We start from the raw sequence: 18,570 nt of genomic DNA, 5'->3' as shown, positions 1-18,570 counted from the left end.
TCCTGAAAGTGATCTGTGCATTGTGTCTGATAACTTTCTGGAGATGGGACCTTATAATCTATTTTTATTGCCAAGTAGGTTAAATCTCACAAAATGGACATCTCATTTTAAAAAGTAAATATCATCACCTAATCTTAAAAATAATCTGAACCTCAGAGCCTTAGTAACCTGTCTATAACTGTGGTAGGATTTTAAATTTAATTGTCAAAAGTTGAAATTATGTGTGGGTTAGGTTTTCAAGCCCAGTGTACTTTTTGAATACTATGATTACTTTCTCTCAAGGGAACTGACAGAAAATTTTGGAAAAGAGAATGGGCACTAGTACATCTAAGTTAACATAATGCTGGTGGAGAGTAGGGCTAATCTGTCCTAAAATGAACTGGATCTTGAGATCAGTTACTTTCTTGCTTTAGGCATCTTTGATTTCTACCTGAATCAAGAAGGTTTTTTTAGAGGTTAAGGTAATACATTTCTTCAGGTTTGAGGGAAGATGAAAGCATTTTTTCCCCACATATTTGCCAAATTAGATTTGATTATATATAATTCACAAATTTCTAAAATGTGTATCTTAACATGTATTAGCCAAAGTAATGTTTAAATCACCCCCGAGTGGAGCCTAAGATAAAATTTTTACAAATACAGTTATGACCTAAATGCTATTTCAGGTTCTTAGTCATTTAAACTATCTACTTTAACCTTATTCTTAAAATGCAAAGTTTTTAGCGAGCTTTTCAAAGCTTACTGGCCCCCGGTTTCTGCTGGAGATACACGGTATTAACGTAAATAAATTTTTAACTACTCAGTCTGGAGAGCTGGAAAATTATTCAGGAAATATGGTCACATAAGTCAAGCTTAACTAGCTTTGTGACAGTCTACCTCTGCACTAGGAGAAATAGAATGTGGGCCACATGTAATTTTAAATTTTCTAGTAGCCGCATTAAAAATAAGGTGAAATTAATTTGAATAAAATGATTTAATCCAACTTGTGCCAAATATCATTTCAACATGTAATCAATATAAAAATATATTAATAAGATATTTTATATTTTTTCATATATTTTCTACTTAGTGCACAATTTGGATGCTAATGTTCTTTGGACTTACATGATCTGTATTTAGAGTTCATACAATTTACAATTGAAAACCTAGATTCACATACAGTTGCAGACATACTTAATTTTTTCCCAGTAACTGAAGTAATTACTGGTTTAAATTTATATTAAAATTAAAACCTGGGGCACCTGGCCAGCTCAGGCAGAAGAGCATGTGACTGTTGATCTCAGGATCGTGAGTTCAAGACCCACATTGGGCAAAGAAATGACTAAAAGAAAATACTGGAAAAAAAGAAAAACCAACCCATTACCAGTTCCTCAGTCACACCAACCACACTGTGAGCTCTTGATAGCCCCATGTGTGGCTAGTGGGTTCTGTGTGTATGACACAGGCGTACCTATTTCTAACTTGAGAGCCGGTCTCAGCCATAAAAGTATCTTCTGTCAGAGTTCTGGTTTGTTTGACCAGCTGTCAAAGGGAGAGGAGGAAATGAGAGCTTTATAAATGTAGCCTGTCTTTAGTGTCCCCGATACACATTCTGCCCTCTGAAATCCCAAATTCTAAAGTTCAATGTCTCTGTACCCAAAGTAAATGTCATGTACATAAAAATGTTTTCTATTGTTTGAGAAATTGCCGGCTCAATGTTTCACAACTTATTTTGTACTAAACTTGTACAGTTTTTTAAATTGTCTTAACAAATGCAGAAATACAAAGTGTGCTTCTTAGGATATAGAATATTATGCTTTGGGTTACTGAAATGCACATTCTCACTTTCAAAAGAAATGACTCTTTGGTAGAGGGCTCTTAGTAGAGGGCTAGACTTGGAAAGACTGGCGCTCCCACCATCAAAATGAGTTATTTATTCATTTGATTGCATCTGCTGCTTTTTTCTTTTTCTTTTTTTTTTAAGTACTTAAGGACCATGCCAGACAGGGGGCTTGAACTCATGACCCTGAAGTTGAGAGTCACATGTTCTACCAACTGAGCCAGCAAGGCACCCCTACATCTATTTCTTGAAACTTTCTACCTCTACTCTATTTTATGCAGTTGGTTCCTGGGATTCTAAGTGTTATGAGCAACTAGTTAAATAATGCTGAAGAATATAGGGATTTTCTCATTACAGATGCTTACATTTAGGTTTTCATAAATTGGATAATAACGTCTGCCATTTACTGAGTCTTTTCTACGGGCCAGGAGTGAAACCAAGTGTGGTAGGTCTGTATCTTATCTTTGTGCTTCTCCACTTTCTCCTGTGTCATGGCACACAAAGTAGGACTTACATGGCAGCCTGCAGTTAGGGAACTCCAGGGACCCCCCCAGTCATGACTGGTCTGTTGGCTTTCGAGGGCTGCCATGACAGAAACTACAGACTGGGTGGTTTAAGGCAACAGAAACATTATTTTCTCAGTTCTGGAGGCTAAAAGTCCAAGATCAAGTTGTTGGCAGGGTTGGTTTCTTCGGAGACCTCCTGAGCTCCTTTCCTCCCTGTGTCTTCCTTCATGTGGTCTGCCCCCTGCGTGTTTTGTCCTAATCTTAGAAGGACACCAGTCATCACTGGATTCGGGTCCACCCTAATCCTAACAACCACATTTTCACTTAGTTGCCTCTTTAAAGGCCTTGTCTCCAAACACAGTCACATTCTGAGGTGCTGGGGGTTAGGACATCACCATGAATTTGGTGGGGGACACAGGTCAGCCCATAATAACACACATCTGGAACGAGGAGAGAAGCAGCATCCCGGGGGCACCTATACCCTGTGCTTCAGCACAGTCTTATTTTACTTAATCTTCACGACATTGTCCAGGGGCATGTAATGTGCCTATTTTGTAGATGAGAACATTGAAGCCCAAACAGATGAAGTCTCTTGCCCAAAGTCACTTAGTAACTGGCAAAGCCAGACTGATACACAGGACCAGCAGAGCCCACTACACTGCTTCTAACAGATGGGCTTTCCATCACCAGTCTTTTGATACTTTAAGCTGGATTTCTATTTAAATACGGTCTGCTTGATGTAATAGGAAATTTTTGACTAAAATTGAGAATCTGAGGCACCTGGCTGGTTCAGTCAGTTGAGCGTATATACAGCTCCTGATCTCGGGGTTCGTGGGTTCAAGCCCCAAGTTTGGCATAGAGCCTACTTAAGAATTGATTTGTGTTTGACATTTTAGCACACAAACTTTTTACATAAAACAATTATAAAAGGTACATATAGTCTTTGTCTTATGGAACGGTTTCCATATTAATATTCATATTAGTATTTTACTACTGTTGGTTTAAAGCTTCACAGAAATGTGGGGTGCCTGGGTGGCTCGGTGGGTTAAAGCCTCTGCCTTCAGCTCAGGTCACGATCTCAGCGTCCTGGGATCAAGCCCCACATCAGGCTTTCTGTTCTGCAGGGAGCCTGTTCCCCCTCTCTATGCCTGCCTCTCTGCCTACTTGTGAGCTCTCTCTGTGTCAAATAAATAAATAGAATCTTTAAAAAAAAGCTTCACAGAAATTTACCTATTGGATGAAAGTTACTGCTAACTTGAAAATGCCTTAACATGAGCTTTTGTGAGCCTCTTTTTCAAACTCCTGACAGGATATTTTACATTTAGGGCAGACATTTTTTTGTTTGTTTGGTTTTTGTTTTTTGTTTTAGAGAGGGCGAGAGAGCATCAGAGCAGGGGAGTGGGGGAAGGCAGAGGGAGAGAAAGAATCTTAAGCAGGCTCCATGCCCAGCTTGGAGCCTGATGCCCAGCTTGATCCCACAACCCTGAGATCATGACCTGAGCTAAAACCAAGAGTCGGTCACTTAACCAACTTAGCCACCAAAATACTCTTATTTGTTAAGCATTGAGGTGAATTGTTATCCTCACTTTCCAGACTGAAATAAGCCTAAATTCTTAAGAATTGAAAGAAAACTCTTGGTCTTTCTTAAACAGCAGGCTTGGAGGAGTGACCCAAAAAAAAAAAAAAATCCCCCTTGCTCTTTGTAAACAGCAGACGTTGAGGAATGACCTCTAAAAGATGCAGGAATGTCACTGTGATAGTTTATCTAGCTTTCAAATTCTTTGCACATAATTAAGCAACAAACACTTTTGTGGGCTGTAATATATATATAATATATGTTGTATATATATAACATATACACACACACTGTATATCTAAAATCATTGTCACTTAAAATGTACCACGTTAGGAGAGCTTTTTTTTTTTTTAAGATTTTTTTTTTAATTTATTTGAGAGAGCGAGAACACGGGAGAGGGAGCGTGCCTGGTGAGCAAGCCAGCGCGTGAGCAGAGAGGGGAGGGGCAGAGGAAGACGGAGGCAGGCTCCCCCCTGAGCAGGGAGCCCAGTGCGGCCCTGGATCCCACGGTCTGGGATCGAGATCTTGGTGGGGAATGCAGACGCTTAACCAACTGAGCCACCCGTGTGCCCTAGAAGACCTTTTGAATTAAAGTTCATTAAATCACATTTTCAACACAAAATGTAAGAACTTGAACACATTTAGGTAACTAACAAGACTTTGTAGTCTTTTTCTTTTCTATTCTTTTCTTTTTAATCTGAATCTGAAAAGTACTATTATATCCAGTATGACGTGCAAAAGGAGGGAAAAATTTGCAGTGGTCAAGTCAGGGAACTAACTTCCTTGGTCACAGAGTATGGGCTTATTATTTAAGTTTTAGTATCCACAGATTAGTATCCTAATATCCAGTAATATCATGTAAAATATGGGTTTGAAGATTTTCCAAATAAATAGTTTGGCTTTTCGTTTTCGTTTTTTTATCCTTGTTGAATGAGGTTAAACTGAAGCCTCCTCAGGCTAAACTAGAGTTCAAAACAAAACTCTCAACTTAAAAAGGCTCCCTCTCATGGGCTTCTAGGTGCCTTAGTTGGTTAAGCGACTGCCTTCGTCTCAGGTCACGATTCCAGACTCCCAGTGCCTGCATCGGGCTCCCGGCACCACGGGAAGTCTGCTTCTCCCTCTGACCTTCTCCCCTCTCATGCTTTCTCTCACTCTCTCTCTCAAATAAATAAATAAAATCTTTTTTAAAAAATTAAAAAAATAAACACCTCCCTCTCAGATAATTCTAGTATGATTGAATGGCTTCTGGACAAATTTAACCCATAATCTTGCCTGGGCTCCTGCCAAGGCCTGAGCCGCCTTTTCTACCCCTCCCCCACACCCCTTTCTCCACTGGAAGAGCCATCTATTTGGGCTCACCATGGTGCCTTCAGTGGCAAGCAGAGGGTCTTACTAAATGAATGGATATTGTCTTACTAAGGCAAATATTGTTACCTCTGCTTAAAATCCTCCTGCCAATTCCCACTGTGCTCAGAAGAAAATCCAAAATGCATCTTCCTCTTGGGCCTCTTCCCCATTCTCACTTCCAACCACACTGGCTTCCTTGCTGTTCCCCAAACACACTCAGCAATATCCTGCCTGAGAGCTGGAGGCAGGTGGTTTCTCAGGCTTGGAAGGTTTCAGCCTCTACTTCCTGGGACTAATGTCTGCTCATCTGTCAGCATTCAGTGTGTCACTTCCTCGGGGAGACCTTCCCTGACCATCTAACTGCAGTTAAGGTGCCTTGTCCTGTCTGCTCACAGGACTCTACACTTTGGACTCAGCTCATAATTACATTTACATCAGGAAGTGAGTCTGCCCGGTCACACTGCAGCCATAGCTCCGGGCCCGGGACTGTGGGTGTGCTGTTTGACCTCACGGACCCACAGGTGGCCATATTACAGGGTGGCTGAGACACGTCATCCGCAGGACAACAGACGACTTTGCTGAGACAGAGAACCCAATGTGGGTCAAAGGAAATGGATCCTGTCTTAATGGCTTGGAGTTTAGGCCTTCGAGTCTGTACATTTCTTAGGGTCACCAGTATCGAATCACGGGATTTTAGAATCAAAATGGGCTGAGGAGGTTGAGTTCTTCAACTGCCTCCATTTAGAAATGGTAAGGCTGGAGCCTGCTGGTTGGTGACTTTGTCAAGGTCACACTAAGCTTGCGAAGCCGAGCTGGAAGTCTGCCCACACCTAACCCAGTCTAGACCGGGAGCCTCCCCATTGCTCAGTGCTCCTACTGTGTATCTTTAATAGGCAGAGAGTGAAACTCCAAGTCAGCAGATTTTTGGCACTGAAGTCGTTATTGTCCTGTGATCTTTTTTAAAGACAAATTTTACCATTTATCCTTCAGAGGGCCACACAATCCTGTCTGGCTGCAAGGGCAAACAAAGTCACCGAGTCAAGGGCCAGATCCTCAAGGGCCTTTGCAAACACACGAAGTTGGGGCAGCCCATTGTTTACATCTGCTAATGAAAGGGAAAGGCAGGAGGGGGTTCTAGAAGCCCGCAACCCATTTCTAGTGGATTACAGAATACTTGTGACACTGTGTATTTAAGTATGGGTGTGGCTGATTTGGGGCACATTTATTTCAAGCCAAATGACGAGTCACACTCAAGAGCTAGGAATGGCCCCGACTGGGAGGCTGCCCTAGTTTCCTGAGTGTGACCTGGCTGAATTCCCTGTCTCTCCAAGCAGAGAGCAGGCATTTCCCCTTGCCTGCCTTCCCCTGCCTGCTTCTCAGCTAGAGCTGGGAGCAGTGAGTCTTCAGGTTGAACGGGTCCCTGCGGGTTTCCAGGGGAAAACAAAGTGAGAATGAAGAGGAAGGGAGAACCAAAGGGCACCCAGCTCTTTCTGGTCCCTGGAGCTCAAGGAGAGGGACCCTCGCATTTATTCCTCTAATGTCTCTCATGTAACCGTGTCACTTCCGCAAAAAAAAAGAAACCGCTTCTTCTAATGCCAGCCTTTCATTTGGCCTACTGGCTCCACAGGGGTGTGGTGGAGTGCACACGGACCTGGGCCCCACGCTAGCTAGCTCTGCCACTTGCTGCCTTTCATGCTGCAAATTACAGAACCTCTGTGTCCCTCAGTTTCTCTTCCAGTAAAATGGGTCTGTTGTGATCATTGAAATTATAGTTATACTCATAGTAGCTACTCCATACATGAGAACTGATGTCTTATTAACTAGTTGAATGACCTCGAGGACCTTCACATTCAGCCCTGTTTCCTTATCAAGAATTTGAGGAAGTTGATCCCAAAGATTTCTCAAGCCCTTTTCAGTATTGACAGTTTTGTGGGTCCTTTCTCCAAAGCCCGCTTTAATACCGGAGATCCGGACTCTCTCCCACACACCCCTCCTATTTGCCCTTTAGTAGCGGTCGAACCCCACCCTCACCCCCACCACACCAAGACCCCCTCGCCCTCTCACTTCTCCTACCGCTGTGGAAGCTGCCAACTGCCAAGTTCCCGGAACTTTAATCCGTGCCCAATGCCCTCAGCCCGGGTCTAGGGGCAGACTTGTCTCAGGGGAGCCCGAGTCTGGATCCATCGTGGGAGCCCGGGCCGGGCCGGGCCGTGGATCGCCTGGTAAGAGAGGTGAGGAGAGCACCTACGGACCCGCCAGCTTCTGGGAACTTCTTGCCCAGCCCGAGCGCCCCCTCCGCCCAGCGCTCGGAAGCGGCTCGCAGAGTTGGTACCGCGCAGGAGTGGGTGGCCTCGCCCGCCCGGGATGGGCTAGGTCCGCAGACTCGGGTGCCGGGATGCAGCCGCGGGCCGCGCTGTGCCCTCCGGCGCCGCGCGTCCGGGAACCCGGGCTCCTGGGTCTCCGCCAGCCACGCCCGGGTTGCCGACCCCCAAGCGGAACCAGGCGTCGGCAGCGCCACGCCCTCGGGCACCACCCAGCAGACGTGGGCGGCCCTGGGGCTGCCCCGAGCCCGGGATCGCGGCGTAATGAGATGCTAATGAGGCGCGAATAAACCCTCGCGGGCCCAGCGCCGGGCCTTAACTCCCCGCCCGGGCGCAGCGGGCGCACCGCCCCGCGTCCGCCGCTTTCCCTCCGCGTCTCCGCCGCCGCCCCTCCGTCCGCCCCCGCCCTCCCCCACCCGCCCAGCCTGAGACGCCCGCGGGGAAGGAAGCGGCCCCTCCCCGCTCGCCCGAGGCCGGGTAAGTCCTCTTAGCGGCGCGGGCTGCGCGCCCCTGCCCGCGGGGCCCGGGGCTGGGGGCGGGGGCTCGCTTCCGGGGAAACGCGCTCCGCGGGGCTCGGGAACTCCGCCTGGCCGGTCGGGCCCGTCTCCCCTCGGTTGCTCAGCTCCTCTCCAGACTTTCCTGTCCCGAGCGTGGACGTCCAACCCCCCACCCCAACTCCGGTGCCCGTGGTCCAGCTTCCTCTCCATCCTTCCACATTGCGCCCCACTCGCACATCCTTTGTCCTGGCCTTTCCAGCCTGAGTCGCCCCTCTTTACCCCTTCGCGGAGGCTTTCCTCCTTCCATTCCCCCGAACCCACTAGAGAGACCTTTGTCCTTCCTGATGTTCCGGCTGCCCGCATCCAAGTGACCCGCAGCGGGTAACTTTCGTCTCCTCCTTCCCCGGCCAGGCCCGCCTGGCTCCAGCCGGGACCGGTGGGGTGGCCGAGTGCGCGTGGGGGTCAGCTCCAAGGACCTGCCCCAGCGATGCCACCGACTTACCCCGTGGATACCCTCTTATTTTTCCCAGTCCCACCGTGAGAGGCCCCCCCACCGACACCCTTCAAGTTGCGTGGGGGCTCGAGCGAGGGAGAGGGGGGACAAAGGGAGGCCTTGTCTCGGGACATTCCTGGGAGAGCGCGGCCGGTCGCCCGGGGGCTGGGGCGGAGCGTCGCTGCGAGTGGGAGGAAGCTGGGAGCAGCTAACCCCGGCTGTCGTCCCCCCCCCGACCGCTCCCAGGCCCACCGGAGCTGCCGCCAGTCACAGGGGAAGTGTTTTAACCACAGTGAGTCAGAAATAGACCCAGCCCTGGGTCACGCCAGTCAGTCGCAACATCCTCCGACAGTCTGTTGAGGTGGTTTGGGTGGTGGGAAGTGGAACCTAGGGAGTTGGAGACTGGCTCCTCCTCTACCTCAGGAGGCAATCACGGGTGCTCTGGAGGACAGCTTTGCTCCCGGCATGAGTCGCACCCCACGCCCAGCGTGGTGCCGAGGTCCTCGAGGGGCGTGGGGGGAGAGGGGACAGGATGTGTGCCCAGCAGCTGGGATGGCAGGTATTGGGTCTGTCCGGGTCTGCCCCTCAAGGACAGCTCTCCTCCTGGGCCGCCTGTCCTATGCACTTCTGAGATCCTCTCCCATGCCCAGCTTCCGGGGCCCCATCAAGGCAGGGTAAGAATTCCTGCTTCTAGTGCCCCGGAGATGGAGGGGAGCTCCCAGCTCCCTGGACAGGGAAGCTGAGCTGGAGACTCCCTGTCTTCCCTCCTGCCCGCTGTGCCCAAGACTGCCGATTGTTCGCTTCCAAATTTGGCAGATTTCACTTGGGAGTGGAAGGACTAGCAGCTCTTTCTGGAGCAGATCGGGAGTGGGCTGGGAGAGAGGAGCAGGGCCATTCGGGGGTGGACCCAGAGCCCCCTGGGGACACCAGCCTGCTCTCTTCTCCTCCCCATCCTTTTCCTTTCTTCCCTTCTCCAGCCTCTTCCCCATCTCTTCGCTCCTCTCCAGCAGCTGCCTGCCTCTCCTCAGCTGCTCCCTGCCTGGGAGCCTCGCCGCCTCCATGGCTGAACCGGCCTCCACCAACCCAGCGCACGCCCACTTTGAGAGCTTCCTGCAGGCCCAGCTGTGCCAGGATGTGCTGAGCAGCTTCCGGGGCCTATGTGAGGCCCTGGGAGTAGAGCCCGGTGGGGGGCTGCCCCAGTACCACAAGATCAAGGCCCAGCTCAACTACTGGAGTGCCAAGTCGCTGTGGGCCAAGCTGGACAAGCGAGCAGGCCAGCCTGTCTACCAGCAGGGCCGGGCCTGCCCCAACACCAAGGTGGACACATGCTGCCTGGGACAGGGCTTGGGCGGCTGGGTGGGAGTCAGACAGGGAGACGGGACGCCATGCCCATACTGCCGCGTGTGTGTTCGCAGTGTCTGGTGGTGGGTGCCGGACCTTGTGGGCTGCGGGCTGCTGTGGAGCTGGCCCTGCTGGGGGCCCGTGTGGTGCTGGTGGAGAAGCGCACCAAGTTCTCCCGCCACAATGTGCTGCACCTCTGGCCCTTCACCATTCACGATCTTAGGGCCCTCGGCGCCAAGAAGTTCTACGGGCGCTTCTGCACAGGCACCCTGGACCACATCAGTGAGTACCACATGGTAGCCTATGAGGACGGGTGAGCCTGGGCCACCAGACAGGCCTGTCGGGGGCTGCTGGGACCTCCAAGGGGGCAGAGTGGACGAGATCCACTCTAGCCAGGGGACCTGCAGGACTCAGGTTCCTTATCTGTAAAATGGGCAGTGGAACTGAGTGATTCCCACTTCTGACTGGGAGCACACAGGTGCTTGGGGGCCCTATGCAGCCCTGGGGTCCCTTTTTGTAATGTCCTCTCCCTTCCAGGCATCCGGCAGCTTCAGTTGCTTTTGTTGAAAGTGGTATTACTGCTCGGGGTGGAAATTCACTGGGGCGTCACTTTCACTGGCCTCCAGCCCCCTCCCAAAAAGGGTATGTACTTTTCTGCTTCCGAGAACCCCATCTGCTAAGGATATTTGGCTCGTGGAAGAAAAAAGGGAAGAAAAGGGGACTCTGTGGGATTCGGAGTCAACCGAGCCCTTTGCAGTCGTGTGGCTTGTGCAAACCACACTGAGCCTCATTGTGAGCATCTGTAAAATATGTCCTTCCTTACCTACTTTCCACAGCTGCTGTGAAGGCGTAAGTTAGACCGTGTGTCATTGCTTGCTAAACTGTCAACCGCAAAGGGCTTTACGTGTTTATTTGTTTCCCTGGCTTGTCCTGGGAATGGAGAGGTCCCTTCAGACTTCCACACCTTTGTGCCTCTCACACTTTCTGCCCCAGGGATTGGCTGGCGTGCCCAGCTCCAGCCCAACCCCCCAGCCCAACTGGCCAGCTATGAATTTGATGTTCTCATCTCCGCTGCTGGAGGAAAATTCGTCCCTGAAGGTGAGTGATCCCTTCTTTCAAAGAAGCCATCTTCGCCTCCTCCTGTGCCTTTTTAGGCTATAGCATGCCCCTCATTCTCTTGCTGATACCTACTACCCTCACTTGCCCCCACTTCTAGGCTTCACGGTGCGAGAAATGCGTGGCAAACTAGCCATTGGCATCACAGTCAACTTCGTGAATGGACGCACAGTGGAAGAGACGCAGGTGCCTGAGATCAGCGGGGTGGCCAGGATCTACAACCAGAGCTTCTTCCAGAGTCTGCTCAAAGCGACAGGTCAGGACCACCTCTCCAGGATCTCCCCTCACTCTGGCTGTAGGCTGGTTCCTCCCCCTCCTGCCCTGGGCCTGAGACAGAGGGCCCATCCTGCCACCAGAGCTCCTGGGCCCCTGTGTGGGGGGCACCCACCGCAGTCTAAGCTGTGATCCCCGATCACAGAGGTCAGGCATGGCTGGGTGTTTGGAGGTGTGACAGGGAATGCGGAGGAGACCCACCTCCCCTGGTGTTGCCCTCCCCAGGCATTGATCTGGAGAACATCGTGTACTACAAGGATGACACCCACTACTTTGTGATGACAGCCAAGAAGCAGTGCCTGCTGCGTCTGGGGGTGCTGCGTCAGGTGGGCCCGGGCCTCGGGGGGTAGAGGCCAGCTCTGGACACAGTGTCTCACCCTGATGCGAAAGGAGTCTATCCTCTTCTGTCTTTGCTCTGACATTTTCTCCACCTCAACAAGCTCTTCTCCCCTGGGGTCTACCTGGCAACCTGAATCATATTCTAGGCTAAATGGTACCAGCCACAGAGCTACATATGTAAGCTCTGCAAGGGCTTCGTCCTTTTTGCTTGCTGACGATTCCCAGGACCAGGAATGGTACCTGAGTGTAGTCAACTTCCAGTAAATATTTGCTGAATGAACTAGGTGAAGACCTGCTATGTGCTAGGTACAGTGTTGAGAACATTATGTGCATATTCTCACCTAAATTCTCATGAATACCTTGAGAAGTTAGGTATGTCATCTCTAAATGATGGGGAAACTGAGGCTGAGTAGTTCAGGACTTGTCCAGAGAAAGTGCACCGTTAACAGCATGGTCCTAGGCCTTGGGGGCAGGGTGGGGCCAGGGGCCATGCTGATGAAGGGGCTGGAGGATGGGAGGCAGGTGTTCAAATTCTAGTCCAGCAAGGCTGACCCTGTGGGTTCTGCTCTGTCGGCCTGTAGGACTGGCCGGAGATCGACCGGCTGTTGGGCAGTGCCAACGTGGTGCCCGAGGCTCTGCAGAGCTTTGTCCGGGCTGCGGCTGACTTCGCCACCCATGGGAAGCTTGGGAAGCTGGAGTTTGCCCGGGATGCCCACGGGCGGCCTGACATTTCTGCCTTTGACTTCACAAGCATGATGCGGGCAGAGAGTGCTGCTCGGGTGCAGGAGAAGCATGGTGCCCGCCTGCTGCTGGGGCTGGTGGGGGACTGCCTGGTGGAGGTAAGGGGGCTAGGCTCTCTTGGGGGGAGAGGATGAGCTTCCTGGGGCTTCCAGAAACGGGAACTCTTTGTAAAGAGGTGCAGGGGTTCCATGGTTGCGGGGAGGAAGGTTGCCTCCTGGTAAAGGAGGGGGTGAAAAGGTTTGCTGGTTGTGGGGAGCTGAGGGCTGCTTGGTGTGGTGTCAGACCCCATCAGCTGTGATTTTGGGAGGCAGTAGGGCTTGGGTGCTCCTGTTGGACTCTCACTGAACTGTTTATCTTTTTGATCCTACAGCCCTTCTGGCCCCTGGGCACAGGGGTGGCTCGGGGCTTCTTGGCAGCCTTTGATGCCGCCTGGATGGTGAAGCGGTGGGCAGAGGGTGCTGGGCCCCTGGAAGTGTTGGCAGAGCGGTGAGGCCCGAGTTGGGGGGTGGGGAGGGCAGGGCTAGAAGTAGGACAAGGATCAGGAAGAGGGTGGGATGCTGCGGGAGCAGACGGGGCAGGGTGAGAGGAGAAAGGCCTGGCGGTTCTCAAGGGGTGGGTGCTGATGGGTGCCCTCCCACCCGTGCCCCTGCCCTCCCTCGCACTTCCTCCCTCAGGGAGAGCCTGTACCAGCTCCTCTCACAGACCTCCCCGGAAAACATGCACCGCAATGTGGCCCAGTATGCACTGGACCCAGCCACCCGCTACCCCACCCTGAACCTCCGGGCTGTGACTCCCAATCAGGTCAGACCCCCTGGCACCCACCAGACTCCTCCATGGCAGGCCCCTACCCATGGGCTGAGGCGGGTGGTCAGCCTGTCTGGAGACCTGAAGGGGGCTGCCTTAGGTACGAGACCTGTATGACGTGGTGGCCAAGGAGCCCGTGAGGAGGAACAGTGACAAGACAGATACAGGAAAGCTGGCCGCAGGTGAGCAAGCCTTCTTTGGCTAAGGGTGGGGCAGTGGGGCGGGCGGGTTTTCTAAAATATTTGCCACCCAGTGTGGTGCCAGCCCCAGCCATCAGCCCGGTGGCAGCCTCAGGCCAAGGGAGGACAGTGGGAAGTCCGAGGCCTCCCCAAGGGCACGGGGGCAGCAGCGCACAGAGCAGGGGCCCGTCTGCGCGCCCATAAGTCAGTATGATACCAAGCCCTATGGCCCCTCTGGCGGCAGCCAGCAGCCCGCTGAGCCCTCCCAGCCTTGCAGACCTGCCCTCCCTTTGAGGCTCCGGGCCTCCTGTGTCCCTCAGTTCACGGCCTCCTGCTCTCTCTGTGGTTAGCGGGGATTCCACTTGATTGGCTCCTCCACTTTATTCCAGAAAGAGACAGCTGGGATGAAGGCAGTGTCGCTCAGTAGTGGCTTAGTTGGCACCCCCAGAAAGGATGGGCCCTGCCTGCCCCTCCCAGACTGACCTCTGTGCCCAGAGACCAGGCTCCCTTTGAGCCAGGGCCCTGGGGCACAGCACAGCGTCCTCTCTCAGGGTCGGCAGGCACCCAGGAGGAATTGCTACGCTGGTGCCAGGAGCAGACGGCTGGGTACCCAGGTGTCCACGTCACTGACCTGTCCTCCTCCTGGGCTGACGGGCGGGCTCTGTGCGCCCTGGTGCACCGGCTGCGGCCTGGCCTGCTGTGAGTCCAATTCAGGCTCGGCGCTCCCTGCAGACCATACCTCTCGTGCCTCTGCAGCAGCATGGACTGGGGGGCAGAGCACTGTGTAGGAGTAGCCCCCCGCCCCCCGTTGAGGGCCAGTGCACCACTTGCTGGCGGTCGACCTGTCCAAGTCACTGCACGCCCCCGAGTTTTGTGGGAGTCTAGAGCAGAGAACAAACCCCTTGTGCCCTAGCCTCCTTTTGTGCCCCACCAGCCCCTGCCTGCTGCTCACTCCTCATCCTCTCCCCCTTTGCTGGGCCCGGTGCTGGTCTCCCATGGACTGTTCTCCCCAACGTCGCACAGGGAACCCTCAGAGCTGCAAGGGCTGGGGGCCCTGGAAGCGACTGCTTGGGCGCTAAAGATGGCGGAGCACGAGCTGGGCATCACGCCTGTGGTGTCTGCAAAGGCAGTGGTGGCAGGGAGTGACCCACTGGGCCTCATCGCATACCTCAGCCACTTCCACAGCACCTTCAAGAACGTGCCCCACAACCCAGGTGGCCTAGATGGTAGGAGCAGGGGAGGGGGGAGGCGGGGGGATGGGAGGGTGAGGTGCCCTCTGAGGGACAGCTGGGAGCGGGGTCCTGGGCTGGACCGTAGCTGTCTGGAGGCACAGCACTGACACCCCGTCCACCTGGACACCCCCGTTCTCTGCAGGCCCTGCCAGCCAAGGCTTTCCGGGGAGCTCCAGTGCTGTGCTGTTCCTGGGCAAACTGCAGAGGACCCTGCAACGGACCCGGGCCCAGGTGCGCGTCTGGGCATGGTCGGAGCTGAGCAGTGGGGGTGCCTGGGATGATGGGGAGGACATTCATGGTGGCGGCAGGGCTGCAGCTCAGAGCGCCATGCTGAGTATAGATCTTGTTGCAGGAAAATGGGGAGGATACTGGTGGCAAGAAGCCGCGCCTGGAGGTAAATGCATGTAGGGCTGCAGTCCCCTGCTCTCTCCTGGGTGATCTCTCCTGCATTCTCTAACCCTCCTACCCAGGTTCCCTTTCTGGCTCACTTCTCTTTCACATCTTTCTAGTCTCTGCAAACAGCCACTCTCCTGCCCCTCCACCTCCCTCCCTGAACACTTACATCCTTAGGTAGAAGCTAAGAGCCCAAGTACTGAGGAGCCACCTGCCCCAGAGTCTGGTGTACCCCCGACACCCCCATCCCAACCCCAGGAGGTGAGAAAGGGGGCCCTGTCTGCAGAGGCCTGGGAAAGGCAAAAAGGGGTGTTTCAAGGATAAGGAAGAACTCTGCAGCTGGCCTTGACCCCAGGTGACCCTGTGGTCTGGGGGTCGATGCAGGCCAGTGCCGGGGACCTATGTGCCCTCTGTGGGGAACAGCTCTATATCCTGGAGCGCCTCTGTGCTGACGGCCGCTTCTTTCATCGGAACTGCTTCCGCTGCCGCACCTGTGAGGCCACACTGCGGCCGGGTGACTACGGGCAGCACCCAGGAGATGGTAAGCAGGCCTGGCCCTGTCTGGGGGCATGGAACTTGAAACTGGAGAGAAACTGGGGTCCTGGGTGGTGGCAACAGGCCCAAAATGGCAATTTTCTCCCCTGAGTTCAAAGTCTTCTCTGTTCCCTCCATATCCCCCAATGTGGGGTTCTAAGGAACCAGGCCAGCAGAAATTCACCTGCAAATCAAGTCCCATCAGCCCTGCCCTCGCTGATCAACAGAGTATCTGGGTATCAGGCTGCTGACATCTTATATCTGCTTCCCTCCTCTACCCTTTCCAGGATATTTCTACTGCTTCCAGCACCTGCCCCAGCCAGGCCACAAGGATGGCCCTGACCCAGGCCCCAAGAGTCAGGTAAAAACTATGAAACCGTGTGTTGGGGGTGTGGGAAAGAGTAAAGGGGTCTCTCCAAGCCTAGCAGACTTCACTGGGGGTAACTGAATGTTCTCCTCCTTTAGAAGGAAAGCTGCATGAAGGCAGAGATTTTTATTACTGATGTATCTCAAGTGTCTCAAACACTGCCTAACACCGTTTGCTGAAGGGCATCAGTGAACGAATACCAGGGTCCACATTTGTCTAAAGGAGTGGCCTTGGCCGCACAATGGGCAGGTCACTGACCAAACTACATGGTGGCTTTTCTAGGACCTCCCCACACCGGATGAAAATAGCATGCCATCGGGGCCCTCAACTTCTGTCATCCCCCAGGAGGGGACCAGTCCTGTCCCAAACCCCAGCCAGCCTACCCGTCGCCTGATCCGCCTCTCCAGCCCAGAACGCCAGCGGCTGTCCTCCCTTAAGCTTACCCCTGACCCAGAACTGGAACCTCCCCCCAAGCCTCCCCGCAGCTGCTCTGCCTTGGCCCGCCAGGCCCTGGAGGGCAGCTTTGTAGGTTGGGGAATACCAGTCCAGAGCCCTCAAGGTACTGCTTTGCCCAGATGCACTCACCCAGGGTCGCTGGTCCTGGAATTTCTGAAAGGGGAATGCTAGGGAATGGGAAGGGAGGCCATGGGGCCCAGGCCATGTCTACTCCCCTGTTCAGTTGTTGTGGCCATGAAGGAGGAGCAGGAACAGAGTCCTCCCTCCAGTGAAGAGGAGGAGGAGGAGGAAGAGGCAGAGGAAACCATGGCTTTGGACTCAGACACGCAAGAGGTGAGGAGGAACCTGGCCACCTATCCCACCAAAGCCAGCACGTCCTCTAAACATGCCCCACCGCCCACTCCAGGAAAAACTATAGAATGCTCCCTCTGAGCCAGTCTCTCAGAATCTCTAAGCCTTTGTCTGTTCTACTGGAACTTACCCTATCTCCAGCCCAGGAAGTTCTGTCTTCTTCCAGCTTTCCCAGCCCCTACCCAACGAGGGGGCCGGGAGGCGGGCAGGTCCTACCTCTGACTGGCCCGACCCTGCCATAGGCTCTGCTGACCTTCGCCAAGAACTCAGGCACCATGAGCAAGTACCCAACATGGCGTCGGACTCTGCTGCGCCATGCCAGGGAGGAGGAGATGAAGCGGTTCTGCAAGGCCCAGGTGAGGTCAGGGGTTTGCCGTTCCGACGGGGGTCAGAGTTTCTCTGAAGCTCTGCACTTGAGCCATCCAAAGACTCCTGGGCCTCCTGTCTTATCCCGCTCAGGCTGTCCAGCGGCGACTACATGAGATTGAGACTGCTGTGGGAGAGCTGGAGGCCGAGGGCACGAAGGTGGAGCAGGCTTTGAGAAGCCAGAGCAGTGAGTAAAGATGGGGGGGCGGGGGGCACAAGCTAGGACATCCCTCCGCCCCCCGCCCCCCCCCCAGCCCCCCGGCCGTTTCCCCCGCGGCCCTCCCCCCCCGGTCTTCCGAGCCCTTCCCCCCCCCCCCCCCCGCCCCCATTCTTCGTTCCCGACAGCATCCCCAGAACAGCAAAAGGCACAATGGCTGGAACAGCTGCTACAGCTCGTTCAGAAGAAGAACAGCCTGCTGGCGGAGGAGGCCGAGCTCATGCTCACGTAAGGCGCAGGAGGTGGGGACAGCTGGCACGGGAGCCAGGCCCCAGCCGGGTCCTTGGGCACCCTGGACAGCTATGCCTCTTCGATTCCTGCCCTCCACAGGGTGAAACTGCTGAGCCTAGAGGAGCAGCAGTGTGAGGTGGACCAGGAGCTCCGAGGCTACATGAACCTGGAAGGTAGATGGGACCGGGGGAGAGGCTGGCATTCACACAGCCTCACGACCTCAGATACTGACCAAGGCACATGATCCTCTAGTCCGAGTGCCTCTGAAGCATTTCAGGAGGAAGCCAGGGAAGGGGGCGCCAAGCCCCTCCTCTGCCTTCAGCTGGGGCTGCACAGCTGGACTTTTAGCTTAAGATTACTTATTGTAAAAACGGTGCTGCCGCAGGGGCACCTGGCTGACTCAGCTGGACGAGCATGTGACTCTTGATCTCAAGGTCGTGAGTTCAAGCCCCATGTTCGGTGTACAAATAACATATATCGTATGTATACAATATATACCGTATCAATCAATCACTCGACCTGGACTAAAAACGGTGCTGCTGCTACCAGTGCAAGCAAACCACTCATGTGGACAGACCCAATTTTATAGATGAGGAAACAAAGCCCAAGTTGTGAAAGTCACATAGGTGGGGATTAAGCTGTGCCTTTCCTGCCTCCCCGCCCAATTCCCTGTTCTCTAAGCTTTGTGCTCTTCTTCAGAAGCTCTAAAGACCCCTGCTGATCGTCAGGCTGAGGAACAGCTCCTGAAGAAGCTGCTGGATGTGGTGGAGAGGCGAGATGAAATTGTCCGCTTCCAGGAGGAACGTAGGCTCAGTGAGCTGGCCTCAAGGCCGGGGGCCCAGCGCTAAAAGGGCGGGCTGCCTGCCCTCTTCCCTACACGGAAGACCACCTCAACCCAGGATTGTGGCACCCTGCTCATCTGGGCTGCCTGGGATGGGGACTCACTGTTTACAATAAAAATGTTTCTGCCAGACAGGACTTAGGCTGCCTACAGGTGGGAGGTACGGTGTGCAGGGAGAGTAGACATGTAGGAGGCCTGACCATCTATATTATGACAGTCGCAATGACCAG

General features: G+C 53.6%; 1 protein-coding gene across 6 annotated transcripts; it reads left to right on the top strand.

Moving 5' to 3' along the window:
* Positions 1-7,967: 7,967 nt before the first annotated feature.
* MICAL1 (microtubule associated monooxygenase, calponin and LIM domain containing 1) lies at positions 7,968-18,477 on the top strand. Of its 6 annotated transcripts, none has more exons than XM_059401183.1 (25): positions 7,968-8,046; positions 9,537-9,876; positions 9,975-10,182; positions 10,438-10,542; positions 10,894-10,998; positions 11,117-11,272; positions 11,515-11,615; positions 12,210-12,467; positions 12,740-12,855; positions 13,044-13,170; positions 13,274-13,355; positions 13,904-14,051; positions 14,376-14,578; positions 14,727-14,815; positions 14,937-14,978; positions 15,155-15,238; positions 15,362-15,518; positions 15,799-15,872; positions 16,161-16,437; positions 16,558-16,667; positions 16,928-17,041; positions 17,145-17,238; positions 17,397-17,496; positions 17,599-17,672; positions 18,199-18,477. In XM_059401183.1, the coding sequence occupies exons 2-25, from the start codon at positions 9,619-9,621 to the stop codon at positions 18,345-18,347; spliced, it is 3,231 nt and encodes a 1,076-aa protein (XP_059257166.1). In that variant the 5' UTR covers positions 7,968-8,046; positions 9,537-9,618; the 3' UTR covers positions 18,348-18,477. The 6 variants fall into 6 exon arrangements, with proteins under 6 accessions (XP_059257166.1, XP_059257165.1, XP_059257164.1 ...); XM_059401182.1 differs by having other exon boundaries at positions 8,022-8,046; positions 9,567-9,876; XM_059401181.1 differs by lacking the exon at positions 7,968-8,046 and adding an exon at positions 8,653-8,851.
* The last annotated feature ends 93 nt before the right edge of the window (positions 18,478-18,570 follow it).

This window comes from Mustela nigripes, chromosome 5, assembly GCF_022355385.1.
Source record: "Mustela nigripes isolate SB6536 chromosome 5, MUSNIG.SB6536, whole genome shotgun sequence".
Classification (NCBI taxonomy): domain Eukaryota; kingdom Metazoa; phylum Chordata; class Mammalia; order Carnivora; family Mustelidae; genus Mustela; species Mustela nigripes.
The sequence above is the reverse complement of the archived record's forward strand: the minus strand, read 5'-3'. Positions and strand labels throughout refer to the sequence as shown.

Coding starts and splice junctions, on each gene's coding strand:
- MICAL1 (XM_059401178.1), top strand. CDS start 9,025: ATGAGTCGCACCCCACGCCCAGCGTGGTGCCGAGGTCCTCGAGGGGCG. Junction 10,183..10,437: donor AGGCACCCTGGACCACATCA/GTGAGTACCACA, acceptor TCTCCCTTCCAG/GCATCCGGCAGCTTCAGTTG. Junction 10,543..10,893: donor CCAGCCCCCTCCCAAAAAGG/GTATGTACTTTT, acceptor TTTCTGCCCCAG/GGATTGGCTGGCGTGCCCAG.